Genomic DNA, 14,512 nt, shown 5'->3' on the forward strand with positions numbered 1-14,512 from the left:
ATACTGCATGACCGGCAAAGCCTAAGATCCTTACTCTCTGGCCTTTTACAGAAAAACTTTGCTGACCTCTATTTTATTAAAAGATCTATTTTGAAATTTAATAAAAGTAATTAGAAAACAGAAACAATTCTTAAATTGCAATTTTATAGATTTTCTGATATTTTTCTACATGGTGAGGAATGTCAGTCCTGTTTACAACCACTGTCAGATGGATTTAGGATAAATAATCCCAATTATTAGAAAGTTACAGAATATATTAAATGCAACTGAGACCTGTTTCTGGCCTGTCTTAGTCCATAAGCATAATTAGATTTTCTATGTGACATCCAAAAGACTGTCTGAAAAAAGGGAAAATTTAGGTAGCCATTCATTTTTCTATGTGACACAATTTTTAAAAATAATTATTCCTTTTGTAAAAGTGGTATTGTTCATTAAAAAAATAATCCAATGTACATGGAAAAAGGAAAAAACACAAAGATAGCATTTTGGTGAATATCTATGTCATTTTGTGCTGATTAACTTGGCAAAATTAGTTTAAATCTCCTTGTATCAACGGATATGCCTTATGAAAGATATGAAAGAAATTTTCTGGCTGTTTCCAAAAGTTAAATCTATTCTTAAATAATTTGTCCCCGATGAGGTTATTCAAAATGAACCAGGGCCTCTGAAAGCAATTCTCAGGGAGGAGTCCCACAGATATTTGAAGCAATGATACTATTTTTGAGATAAGTGGATAGCCTTGCAAAGAGAGAATTGTGAAGGGGGCAACATGCTTTTGGATGATTGTTTTAGAAAGTTTAAAAAAAATACAGCCATAACAGCTTGTAATATTGCCTTATTGTAAATATTTTATGTAAAATCTGTAGCCCTTAAAGTCAAAGAAGAGTTGAAGGTAGTAATTCAGTAATGATTCTAGAACAATTTTCTTCCTTCTTACGTATTTCTGGTTTTCCAAGCTTTTCAAACTGGCTGACTGTTGAAATTCTCCGGCTAGGCCAGTAGAACAGCAAATGGCCACCATTTAGGGAGCAGTTAAAATGTCCCGGTGCTCTTGTAAGTGCTCTGCATGTTGTATCCTATTTAATCCTCACGGCAACTCTATGATGTGCAAATAGCCACATATTACAGATGGGGAAACTGAGCTGAGAAGGGTTAAGAAACTTGCCCCGCCTATCTGTGGCAGGACTGGGCTTCAAAGGCCACATCTGACTGACCCCAAATGCCACTCTCTTAACCACCATGACCGGACCTCGGTTTCCTAACCTGGAGTCTGTGATGCCCTTGTTGGGGCACTGTGAATCTCCAGACAGGGAACTCAGAAGTGCTGTGTGTTCACTTTCCCGAGGGAGAGCCAATGGCTTTTATCAGATTCTCAAAAGACCCACAGAATATTATGAACTATTGTGGCAATAGGAAGAGGAGGAATGTTGTCAATGATTTTGTCTTTACATTTCCACTGAGAGGTGATTTGATTGTGCAGTGAAATCGTTGCACACAACTGCCCAAGCAGGGTGAGAGAAAGGACAAAGACTTCAGTCAACCACTCCTAAGGGTGGGAGCTGGGTGGTCATCACTGTGGGCTGAAGCCCCAACTGCCTCTGGGAAGCAGTCCAAGAATCTTGGTCCCAGGTAGCTCCCTCTGCAGCTGCCCTTGCTGGTTGTTTACCAGCAAGAACAAGCATCCAGGTCTCAGGGAACATCGGGAAGAGGCCCTGGGCTCCAGAAATGATGGTACAGGCTCACCTTCCATACCATGCCCGTTTTGCTAGGACTCATTTCCCAAAGATCCCTCACTCTGACCCATAGCCTTCCTGACCTGGCGCGTGAAGCTCACTTGACAAACTCTGTCCCTTCTGATGTTGGCTCTCTTTCCTCTTTGTCTGCCGGCCACCCCTTGGTGCGGTGCAGGGATCCTGATGTGGGAAGTATTCAGCCTGGGGAAGCAGCCCTACGACTTGTATGACAACTCCCAGGTGGTTGTGAAGGTCTCCCAGGGCCACAGGCTCTATCGGCCCCAACTGGCATCAGACACCATCTACCAGATCATGTACAGCTGCTGGCACGAGGCAAGTGCACCACCAGGGGGAGCTGGAAGGGGTGCCAGTCACATCCAGGCTGGTTGCTGTGTCACCGCTGGGCAAAGCATTTTTGAGGGAAGGCACCTGTTACAGAGCAGGTGGAAATGGGCCTGGGACCCCGCCCTCAAGTGTCTGTAATCCAAAACGAGCAACGTAGATGCCAAAAATTTAACAAACAGCTTATGTCTGGCACTGTTCTGAGAACTTGATAAATATTAACTCACTTATTCATGAGGAAACACTCTATGACGTAGGTACTATTATGGCTAAAACTAGCAGAGGAGGAGACAGAGACTCAAAGAGGTTGAGTGATTTGCCCAAGGTCACACAGCTAAGAAGCAGGCTGGCTAGTATCAGAGTGCCGGTTCTTATCCACACACTATGGGGTCTCTCCTCAAATAGAATATGTGTAACAGAGAACATACAACCATGTGTAGAGAACATGTAATGGACACCATTCCATCCTCTCTTCCCATGCCTCCCAAATGCTGAATAAAAGCATCCCATGCAGGTAGAGAGTAAGAGTATCTTTGGGGGTAGACATGGAGCTGAAATTGCAGAGATTAATTTGCAAAGCACCTACTATGCTTGTAGAACTAAGGGGGATGTTAAGGAAGTATGAGGCTCCATCTCTGCCCTCGCCAAACTCCGTCTTTACACACACACACACACACGCACACTGTGGGACTGAAAACACCAAGCAGTTTATAATTATACATACCGAATGGAAACATAGGCGAGTACAAGAAGAGTTCAAAGGAGAGGGAGACCAGCCTGCTGAATGCATCATTATCCGACCAGGTCAGGAAATCCATGCAGAATGTCCAGAGGTGTGTGAGAGGAGACATTGTCAAAGGGTGTCCGGGTGAGAGCAGCACAGGCAAAGTTGCAGAGGCAAGAATGCGCGTGATGCTTGGCTATAGCTATCGTTGGAAGGGCTGGAAATTCATTTGGAAGAGTAGATCTGGTCCAGATTCTGTAGAGTGAATGACAGGGAGAGGAGGGCGAGTTTTGCTTTCTATAGGCAATGGGGAGCCACTGAAGACTTTTGAGGGTGACATGACAATAGAGGACTTTTAAGAACGTTGATCTAAGAGCCCATAGCTCATAGCCATTATATGGTACCGCCTCATTGACAAAGGGGCCTAATGCTGCATTCATGCTTTGATGCATTCATTCATTCACTGGTAAAAGGCAGATTGGTGTCGTGGTTAAGCATGTAGACTCTGGAACCAGAATGTCTGGATTGAATGCTAGCCGTGTGACCTTGTACAAGCCTCCTAACTTCTTTGTGCTTCACTATGAAATAGTACTTAACCTATAGGATTATTGTATGAATTGAATGAGTTAGTATTATAAAGTGCTCAGAACAGTGCCTGGTACACAGTAAGTACTCTAAGTGTTTGCTGTTGTTATATTTACAGAGTACCTATGCACCAGGCGCTATGCATGGTGCTCAGAATAAATTGCTGCACACGACTTAAAGAGTTGCTAATCTCTTGTGTTGGAGCCTAGAGTCCCACTTTGGAAGAGTTGCTGACTGCATCACATAATAATATTTTATTGTTTAGCCTTAAATTATCTCTTGGAGTATGGACGCTTCGTGGTTTCCCATCCTACAGCGCTTGGAATACTATTTAAGGCTGCCCCACCCTTTTTACCCCAAGTGTAATGTCTGAGGTGCTGAGAGCCCCAGGCAGAGCTAGAGGGTCAGACTGGGTCAGAGGGGAGTTAGAGACCTATCACTGCCCACAATCAGGCTGACTTACTGCTCTCACCTGTCAGATGGAGAAGAGGAGCAGACAAGGGGTTTTTGAGTTGAAGCCAGGAACTTCCCTGGCCCTCCCCACTCTAGCTCCTGGGGATATGACCGCACCGTCAGATGGACAGGGTGCCCGGAACAGGAAGCAACTGCCTTCTTCCTTCTTCACAGCTGGTCCGGGAAAGTGGGTGAATTGTGGCAGAATCCTTTGAGAGGGGTTTGCATAGAGACAATCCCCAGTTGAAGGGTCTGCATATAGTGAGCATTCTGTACATTTTGGTCTCCCCTTTATATTTTATTTTGCAACTTTTGGAAGAACATTCACAATTTTCATTAGATGCCAATTTACCTTTCCCATATTTCTTTGCATAAAAAGGCGCATGTACGTGTATGTTTTTGTTTCCATTTCTGTCTTTAAAAAAAAGTAGCACATTCCTCTCCACAGGTGTTGGCCCTCTAACAATGTGCCTAGTATCCCACGCAAACCATTGTCAAGCTTCTGAATTCCTGCCAGTCTGACAGATGAGAAATGGCATTGTAGTGCACCTTGCATAGGTACATCTTCCATTATGAGTGAGGTGTATTTTTAAGGGCATTTGTATATCTTTCTGACAGTTATATGTCATGTCTTTTCCCTTTTTCTATCAGGTTTTTGTTTCTCCCATCTCGATTTTAAAGATCCCCTTATAAATTAAAGAGATTAATACTTTATCTGTGACACAAGTTGTAATTATTTTCTCCCAGTCTGTCATTTATCTTTTGATTTAATTTATGGTGGTTTTTGCCGTGCAAAAGTTTTTAAAAAGTGTATAGTTGACTATATCAATGTTTACTTTTATTGCTTCTGAAAACTGAGTGAGAGAGAGGCTTTCCCACACCAGATTATAATGGCATTCAGTCAGATTTTCCTCTAGTACTTCTCTGGTTTCATTCTTTTTCATTTAAGTCTCTGATCTAGTTGGTGTTTGTTTTGGTGTATGGTATAAAGGATAGACTCAAAGATCTTGTTTTCTAAATGCCTACCCAGTTGTTGCAGCACCATTTTCTTAAAGACCATGTTATCCTCAGGGATAAGATAGCATCTAATGGTGTCAAAATACCCCCTAACATTATACGAAATTTCCATACATATTTGGGTTTATTTTGGGACTTTCTCTGTTCTCTGTTCTCAATTCATGTGCTAGCACTGCATTGTTTTAATTATAAAGATTTTAGAACATGTTTCAACACTAGGTAGGCTAGCACTCCCTCATTGTTCATCTTTCCTTATAGTTTTCTCAGCTATTTTTGAATATTTAAAAAAATCTATGAACTAGAGATTGTATTTAGTTTATATTCTAACCTAGGGAAATTGACATCTTTATGATACCGATTTGTCCTATTCCAGAACAAGCACTGTTTGCTTTTCCATGTTTTTCAAGTCTACATTTGTATTTTTCAGCAGAGTTTTCAAGTTTTCCTCATTTACGGGGTGCATTTTTGTTAGTATTTTATTTTGGTGTTGTTGCTATTGTAAATGGGGTTTTCTCTTCCATTATATCTTCAAATTAGTGGTTGTACATACATATGAAGCCTATTGATTTTGTATATTAATTTTATATACTGGTCTCCTGGCGAATTCCTTAATACTTGTGTTGGTTCTATCATTGATTCTCTTGGTTTTTCCAGGTTTGCTGTCATATCTTATGCAAAAAAAATACTTCTATGTTTTCTTTTCCAATTCTTAGGCCTCTAGTTTTCTCTTTAGTAGAAATGTCTGTAGAGTTTCCACATTTTAAACGTCACTAGCTTTAGGACTGAGGTATAAAACATTTTATATTTTATGTTTTTAATCATAACCTTCATAGACTAAACCATTGGGTTTCTCTTTTATTTAGCTTCCAGAAAAGCGTCCAACATTTCAGCAACTCCTATCTTCTATCGAACCACTTCGGGAAAAAGACAAGCCTTGAAGAAGAAATTAGGAGCTCTGATGAGAATGAATGTACATGTTGGCCAACATTTTCATTCTTTTTAAGGAAAGTAGCAAGGCACAGACAATGTAATTTAGCTAGTTCTTCTTAATAGTATTCCGTGTGCTGTTTGTCTATTATCTTATCTAGAAATGAACAAGGTAGGAAACAAAAGATTTCCGTGAAATTTAGGTCTAATTAGTAATTTTGTTTATGCTGCTCTTAATATTACACTCCCCAGCCTGTAGCAGAAGCACATTTTCTGATTGCAATAGAAAGAGGGTGTGTACCGTGTGCAAAGATTGAGCAGAATTGAAAAATTATTTGTTGGATATTTGTTCTTTTCTTTAATTGTCACTCTCATGATAATTAAATATACTATTATCGAGTACAGAAAGGTGGACACTTGCCTTGATGTTTCAATGTTCTGAATCTTTAGCATGCATGAGAATCAAATGGAGAGTTTATTAAAACACGATTCCTGGAACTACCCCAGAGATTCTGGTAGAGCAGGTCTGAGTGCAGCCTGAGAATCTGAATTTTTAACAAGTTGTCACATGTCCCCGTGTAGTCAGGCCAAACTGCCCTAGGGGACCTCATCATGTGGTGAGCATCATTAGGTGGTCCATAATTCAATCCAAATGACACAATTCTCCTCTGACATCTGGATTAGAACAATGACTTTTTACATCATCATGTACACAAATAAAAAACTAAAGTTAAATTATATTATTCAATAATGTAGCAACCTTGTTTCACGCAGAGCATATTTCAAAAGATGCTAAGGTATAACTTGATGCCTTTTTCCTTAACCTTAACTGTTACCAATCTCAACACAAGTGCAACCATGAACTTATATCTAGAATTGATTAGATCGTTGCTTTCTAATCATTTTCAATCCTTGAGTTTAGGGCTCTGGGGCTTCTGGCTAGTTTGATAACTGCAGTTTCTATTTCAGTCTTCTATTTTGATACGAAAGTACAAAAGTCCTATTTTAGCTTCTCATGGCTATTACTCAAAGGTACTTTAGCTTTAAAACCGTTCCTGGGAATGCCTTCCTTCACGCCGGCTGCGGAACCCGTAGGTTTTACTCTGTTTTGGAGTACTTCATTGTCATTTCTATAACGTCATGAAGAGAAAGAGAAGGGTGATGTGGAGGGCACTGTTAAAATGAAAAGACACCCTACGTAAGCCCCGCTACTATTTTCTAGATATAAGTTAGTAATTTCCCTTCAGAGACATTCACACCCTCCCTCATCTCACTCACTCCCTCATCCCCCAGCTATTTCGAAAGATCCCTCTTGGTTATTTGCTTCTTGACATTTAAATAATGATTTCTTTATATTCAGCAGAATTGACTTATGATAATAGCCTTCTATTTTTTACACAGGTACACAAATCTCAATTTATAATGAAATGGAACTTTCAAAATAACCATTAGGGTATTTATATATTCAGCAAGCATTTCTTTAGGGTGTCTTGTGTGCCAGGTTCTTTCCTACCCAAAGGAAGAGAAGGAACAAGTGACACAGCCCTCCCCCTCGATGGGCCCACAGTCAGGTGGCGGTGCCAGCCTTTGCTGCTCTCTCTGATGCTGTCCACCAGGGACATGTACCTCAGACAGTTAACGCCCCAGAGAAAGATTTCTCAGCTCGAACTAGGTGTTCCTGGACCCCCCCCCCCCACCGAAGATTGTTTTCCTTTCTTCTCCTTATTTTTATATACTTGATCTCCTAAAAATAATCCTCTTTGTAACTAAGGTAATACATGGTTGTTGCGAAAATTCAAACAATATAGAATTGTCTCTCTATGAAAAGAAGCCAAAGCCTTGCTTAGAAACCTGGCTTCAAAAATCAAGTTCAAGCAAGATATTAAGGTACCAGTAGAGGTTTATCAGAAAATAAGTTCAGTGAAGCCAGGAGAAGCCAAGTAAAGGAACGGTCTTCATACTATTTTAAAACATGCATAATAATTTTTAAAATGCTGTTAAACTGTGTTTAGTGGTGATTTCTAGCATTTATTGTCGTTTTAAACCAGAGGCCTGCCTGTACTCTCTTGGAAGTGAAGAAAAAGGTCATCTTCCCCTGACTTGGCTAACTGATCCACCATTACTATTATCTCTATAGAATTTATTAAGCACAAAGTTGCTCTAACATTATGCCAGTCAGCACACAGAGTAAGTTGATGGGTAGAATTTCGATATTTTAATCTATTTTAAATCAGTCTTCAGGTATGTAACGGATGCTATAGTCAGAACTGGGCTGGGGGCTCTGAGATATGTAAAAGCAGTATCAGGTTTGGTTTCTAAGCTGATGGTGTATACAATCTTAACACAACTCTTTTTGGATTGATTTTACAACTGCTTTGTACAATAAAGGAATTTAAGAAATTAGGATACATTTGAAGACATTTGGGAGGTCGTGTCCCCGGGAAGTCAGACAGCAACTTTGTTCCTGGAAGTGAAAAGTAGACAGAAACCACAGAAGCCCCAGCACATAAGCACACATGAGACCACAGGAGTGTGTAAATCTAGTGAATATTTATTGAGTATCTGCTTTGTGCTCAGTACTACTCAAACATTGTGAATAAATACAAAAGATTTAAGAGATTGGGTGCCTACTTCAGAGGGTGACTTTCAGTTGGGATTTCCATTCACTCCCCAGTTAGAGGACAATGTAAGTGAGTTTCTATCAGGTGTGCCCTGGCGGAGGCATGGAGGGCCCTGGGGCTAATTTTATGTTGTCAGGGAAACAATGATTAAGCAGCTTGGAAGCCAGAAGTCAATGTCCTCTAACTGTTCTCCGGATTCTTCTCTCTTCTTTAGACCTGTCACCCTGAAGAAGGGATGGTCCAGTTCAATCGTCACTGTGGGCAAATCGCTATAGTACTTAGGTTAAGTTTACATGAAGAGAGTGTATCATCCTACACATTTGAATTAAATCGAAGTGAACAGTGTGTGCCATTCTTAATCCCTGCAGCTCCATCAGTTCACGGGCACTGTCCCTAAAAGCGATCTGTCCAGATTCCATACAAGGCCCCAACACTTTTTCCCACCATACAACCTTTTTTTTTTTTTTAACTCCAGCAATGCAACAGACATTTCCATTTCCGTCACCCCTGAAGAGCCTGTGAGGCCGAAGACACACTTTCCCTATTATTCTCAAATAGAAAAATCTCTTTTAGGAAACAGAAGAGAAGTCAAATTCTGAGGCAGAAATAAATATTAAAAGCAATGCAAGTGAAGATGCCCTCTCCTCAGGCGTGTCTTCTTTGACAACTTTTCCTGAGCAGAGCCATAGTTTTGATATTTAGTGACATCTTTATAATATCATATTTTCTGTATCATGAAATTAACATTTTCATACTATAAAATCACCTCAAGAGGAAATAAAACAGATTTGTCTAAAACGAAGTCTGAACATCATCGCCATTTTGGAATCCTGGATTATTTTCTCCTTTACTCAAATCCACAGAGGCGTAAGGATTTTCTTCACTTCTTGCTTGATTTTTCCTGTTAAAAAGTGAAGTCACCTTAATATAGTGATGTCAGAATGACACTACCTCCCTTGGACTCCACTGGGCCCGGGCATCCTCTACATCTCAGCATCTAATTACTGGAGTATCATTTGCATATCCGTGCCCTCTTAATGGACTATAAACACCTGGAGCGCATTGGATTCACTTCTTTAGCCTTGTGATTAGTTGGCACCTTGGCTGGCAGAGAGGAGGAGACTGGTTAGGGTGTGAGCTCTGGAGTCAGAGAGAGGGGCCCTCTGTGCCTCAGTTTGCCTATTCAGAAAATGATGGCAATGTGAAGGCAATGAAATAATGCTGGCAGAGCACTCACAGTACCTGGCATATAATCCTCAGTAAATATTAACCATTATTATTGTTTTTAGCAACTCAGTGGTTGTTTAGCTAGTTGCTTCATTTTAAAGAGTTTCCTAATAAATTATCAACTTCCAAAGAATAAAGATCAGGGCAGGACAGCTTTGTAGTACAACAACCAGCTTTGGAAACTGGGTGGATATCCCAATCTGTTACTGACCAGCTGTGTAAACTTGAGAAAGTTACTTGGGCTCTCTGAATCTCAGTTTTATATATAAATGAAGATAATTACCTATTTACATCGTACATTTGCTGAGAACATTAATGTATTTAATGTGTGAAAGTTCTGAGCAGGGTAGCCAGTCTTATTTGTCTGTGTGCCTTCTATTAACATAGTGTGTGGCATGAAAGAGGTGCCCTCAAATAATTTATTTAATGAATTAACTTTGGAATAGTATCTCATGTGCAAATTTTTAGTATGTAGAACAGTGCTTCTCAAACTGTAATGTGCATATGAATCACCTGGGGTCTTGCCGAAACGAAACTTCTGATTCACCAGGTCTCCAAGAAACTGATCAATCTGGTTGGCTTTGGGAGGGGAGCTTGGAGGCAAAGAGTGACGGGGAGACTCTATGTATCCTTTTGTATTTTTAAAATTTTAACCATGTGGATGTATTCTATTCAATGCCTAATTTTTTTAAATGAAGCTATTTGGGGCGACTAAAAATTTCTATAGTGTAGAAAATGGAGCAAAATAGACTAGTGCATGTAAAAATTCAATCAAGAACATGATTAAACAACCTGAAGTGTGTATAGGGTTTTGTTAGGTTCTATAACATATTATTAACCTTAATTACATAAGGGCAAAAAAGTAAATGCTTTCTTAGGGTCAGAAAAGAAAAATCTAGTGGCAGAGCCAGCCCTGATGGCCTAGGGGTTAAAGTTCAGCACTGTCACTGCTTCAGTGGCCCAGGTTCACTTCCCAGTCACAGAACTACACCACCTGTCTGTCAGTTGCCATGCTGTGGTGGTGGCTCGCTTAAAAGAACTAGAAGGACTTACAACTAGGATATACAACTGTGCACTGGGGCTTTGGGGAGGAAAAAAAAAGAGAAGATTGGCAACAGATGTTAGCTCAGGGCCAAACTTCCCTGCAAAAGAAAAGAAAAATCTAGTGGCAGAGCAAGACTATAAATCAGGTCTCTAGGGATTTAAATCCTCAGTGAACTTGGATCTTCAACTCAAGAACGAATTAAAGAGTGCCTGACCCATGAACTAAGGAGATGATAGGGAGTCAGGGCTATCTGAGGAGGAATGAAGATGATTAAAGAGTAGCAGCTCGAAGCAAATCTCAGAACTCAATTTTGAATTATTTCACAGTTCAAACCCATCACCAATCCAGTCTTTAGGGTCACTTATAGACCAAGGAGGACTCATCAGTAAGGATAATCCCCTGAGGCTGCCCGTCCTTGCTGAGTTTGCAGTGCCTCTTGGCAGTCGGGGAAATGATGCTGTGGCCAAGATGGAGTTTACCAGGACATAGAAGTAACCCCCAGGCTGGACATCTACTGCATGGTATGGCTTGCTAGGAAGGTGAAGTTCTGATGAAATCTGGTAAATTTCTAGGGGATTCACCACGATATTTAGGTACAAAATTGTTCAAATAAGTTTTTGGTTTGTACAACCTACCACTTACTGCAAATTTTCAGGTTAGTTTTCGCTAAACCTTTCTGTTTTAGGATAGAGAAGTCTAGGAAAGGTGACTTACTTCCTTCGACCTCTGATGCCGGTGACGATGAGTACGACAATACCAACCACTACCAGGCCCATCACAACCCCAAAAGCAATCAGCCATACAGTAACAGGTGGCTGGTAAGGGGGTCCCAGTGTCGGCTGAATACCCAGAAACTCCAAGGTGTTGTCATCCAGGCGGAAAGCATCATTGATACGGCTCCGGGACATCCTATTCCCAAAAGAAAAACACTTAGGCAAAATAAAATTTACTCCTTATATCATTGTTCCAGAAAGGATTTGATAAGGCTTATCCTAAGAATGTACACCTAAAATAGCAACGAAATCAAAGTACATAACCAGGTCCAATGAAAGATATGAGTTTTGATAATGATGCACCTTTCATATCTTGCATCCTAGATTAGGTTTGGCAACAGCTTCATTGGAAAATTGGGTTGCGAGTGTGGAAATGTGCAAGTGGTTGGCATTTGCTCATTTATGACTACTGTGTTGTAAAGGCAAAGTTAGCAAATTTGGCAAGAATTTCCCTTCTGTTAGAATATGACTTTATGTCAAATGATGGAAAGGACGATTGGATATACCTCATCTACAAATAAATGAATCAGGTCCTATACCCAAGTCACAACAATTGTATTTTCCAAATGAAAGGCATTGAGATTTGGAGGCAGCACTGGGGAGGACCACAGGAAAAGGGCCTTTGCCAATTTCTCCAGCCCTGGGATGGGATATGGCTGAATTTTATAGAGGAAAAAAGGATGAAGATTGTTTTAAAAACAAAACAAAAAATAGTGAAATAAAGAATATTCTGGATTGAAAACCAAAGTGTCTGACATCCCATCTTCCTACCCTTGGGTATAGCGCAGGTTAGGAGGTCAGAGTCCACCCAGAGAAGGAGAGAGGTCAAAGCAGAATTAGCCATGTAGCCCCTGGCAAGCTTAGCCTGAAAGTGTCTCAAGTAATTCTGGAAACAGGAAGTTTGAAGTCCCCTGCAGCTTGCAGGAAGGCTTGGCTCTTTCCTGATGATCTCAGCTGGCACTTTTCCCCCAAGACAGAGACAAGTCATTTGGAGGCATTCAGTGAGTCTCTGGGTATGGTTGGGCTGTACACCCCAACTAAGCCAGATTTTCTAGGCACACTCTGCCCAGCAGATCTTACTTCTGCTTCCAAAGATGAACAGCAGCTCAAGAGGGCCACCTAGTGAGCTTCCCCGTAGCAGTGGATATTTTAGGCCTTTTTTAATGACAAGGGGAACCATCTACATCTATCCATTCCTCACTCTTGTTGTTTTGGGAAAGAGCTGAGGCAAACTGGGCAAACTGTTCCTTCTAAACACCCATTGCCAATACCAAGTCCCTCTCCTAGTGTCTAAGGAATCCTATTCTTGCCTACCTTGTTTCAAAAGTCCTTTGGTTAGCTAAGTGAATCCTACACCAAAGTCCCTTCAGCAAATGATGGCAATATCTGCCCATGTCCCTTCTGCACTTACCATTTTCCATGCCTGCTGGCCAGACTTTCTTCAGCCAGTACCTGCTGTCTTTGCCTGAGAGCATTCTCAGGCCACAAGATTCTGTCCTGCCTGCAGGCCAGAAATGCTGGGGAATTAATGTCACCTGTAAGGCAGTTCTCAACCAGTGACTGACAGGAGGTGGTGAATAAATACCCCAGCTCTAATGAGGCAATTAACGTACATATTCTAGGGGTTAGCCCAGTGGCGTAGTGGTTAAGTTCGCATGCTCCACTTCAGTGGCCCAGGGTTCACCAGTTCAGATGCTGGGCGCGGACCTAGCACTGCTTGTGAAGCCATGCTGAGGCGGTGTCCCACATAAATGAACTAGAAGGATGTACAACTAGGATACACAACTATGTCCCGGGACTTTGGGGAGAAAAAAAAAGAGAAAGATTGGCAAAAGATGTTAGCTCAGGGCCAATCTTCCTCACCAAAAAAAGCATAAAAAAGATTTTTTAAAAAATTAAGGTGCATATTCTACAGTCTCCCAGAATTCCCCAGCAGAATGGAGCTCTAGTTGCTCACAGTGGTAACTTGCTTGACAACATGTCGTTTATGATATTCCTTCCATTCTCTGTCTCATGTCTATATTTCTCTATCAGTGTTTCTTGTGATCACCTCCCAAATAAACTACTTAGATTCAAATCCTTGTCCAAGGGCCTGTATCTGGAGGAACACAAATCAAGACAATTCCCTTGTCATGAGATCCTTCTGGAATTAAAAGCCAAGTTTTTAAGATGAGGTAAAACATGTAAATGACTCAACAGTGCCTAGCACACAGTAAGAGCACACTAAATGTTAGTTATTTTTGTTGTTGCATTTGTTAACCCCCTCCCTCTTATATAGCTTGTTTTAAAGTAAAATATCACCTGATGGCCTCTTCAACGTCAGTTCTAGGAATGATGTCAGATGCATTTTTAGGTGAAGTGACAAAGAAGTTGAAAGAGATTCTTGGTTTCAAATCACTCACCCACACGTCCTCCTCCCTGTGGAGAAACAAAAGGAACATTTTCTGTTGTGGCACAGAGGACACAGTAAAGAGAATGAAGATTTCTGCTGGTGAAAAGGAGATTAGGGGGAGGATCACAGGGTAGAGAGACATGGGGTAGGTCAAACAACGGAAGGATGTAATTGTCCAAAAACCTTTAACACTGCCCAAAGCACATGAACTCAACTATGTAAGGTGTGACAGCAAGTCTTGGCACTACCTTTTCTGCCACCATATAAGAACACATTTTTTTTTCAATGATAAGAAAAATTTCAAGCCGAAAACAACAGGAGACTCAGGGAGGAATCATTGGTGACCCAGGATTGTGATAAAAAATAAGGTGGGCTGCAATGGCTCAGTACCATGGACAGAGGTGGTGTGTTTACATCCTCCAACCTTGCCCCACCCAGTAAAAACTAATGATACACCCATGGGCGAGGGTAAGGAGTGGGGTTTACAACACAATGTGACAAGACTGTGCTCTGACAGCTGCCAGAGTGATTCCAATAAAACCCAAGGCAGATCCTGTGGCTTACGGCCCTCCTCACTCAGAATAAAAGCCAAAGTCATTAGAATGGCTTGTGAGGTCTATGTGAACTTTCTTCTCCCCTTCCCATCCCGCAGTCCCACCCTGACCACATCTCA

The 14,512-nt window shown here is 41.1% G+C and overlaps 2 protein-coding genes across 5 annotated transcripts in view; one reads left to right on the forward strand and one right to left on the reverse strand.

The window, feature by feature from the left end:
• The window catches only part of BMX (BMX non-receptor tyrosine kinase), a 56,817-nt gene extending 50,322 nt beyond the window's left edge, over nucleotides 1–6,495 (forward strand). For all 4 annotated transcript variants that reach the window (XM_070502492.1, XM_014857657.3, XM_014857655.3 and 1 more), the window contains 2 exons: nucleotides 1,909–2,066; nucleotides 5,718–6,495. In XM_070502492.1, the coding sequence (XP_070358593.1) occupies nucleotides 1,909–2,066; nucleotides 5,718–5,792 (233 nt within the window). In that variant the 3' untranslated portion in view covers nucleotides 5,793–6,495. The remainder of the gene's footprint in view (nucleotides 1–1,908; nucleotides 2,067–5,717) is intronic.
• Nucleotides 6,496–8,312: 1,817 nt separating this feature from the next.
• ACE2 (angiotensin converting enzyme 2) overlaps nucleotides 8,313–14,512 on the reverse strand; it is a 44,107-nt gene continuing 37,907 nt past the window's right edge. Inside the window, exons 16-18 of the mRNA XM_044764461.2 lie at nucleotides 13,749–13,865; nucleotides 11,389–11,583; nucleotides 8,313–9,303 (exon numbers count right to left, since the gene is read on the reverse strand). Coding sequence (XP_044620396.1) covers nucleotides 9,195–9,303; nucleotides 11,389–11,583; nucleotides 13,749–13,865 — 421 coding nt within the window. The 3' untranslated portion in view covers nucleotides 8,313–9,194. The remainder of the gene's footprint in view (nucleotides 9,304–11,388; nucleotides 11,584–13,748; nucleotides 13,866–14,512) is intronic.

Source organism: Equus asinus, chromosome X, assembly GCF_041296235.1.
Source record: "Equus asinus isolate D_3611 breed Donkey chromosome X, EquAss-T2T_v2, whole genome shotgun sequence".
Classification (NCBI taxonomy): Eukaryota; Metazoa; Chordata; class Mammalia; order Perissodactyla; family Equidae; genus Equus; species Equus asinus.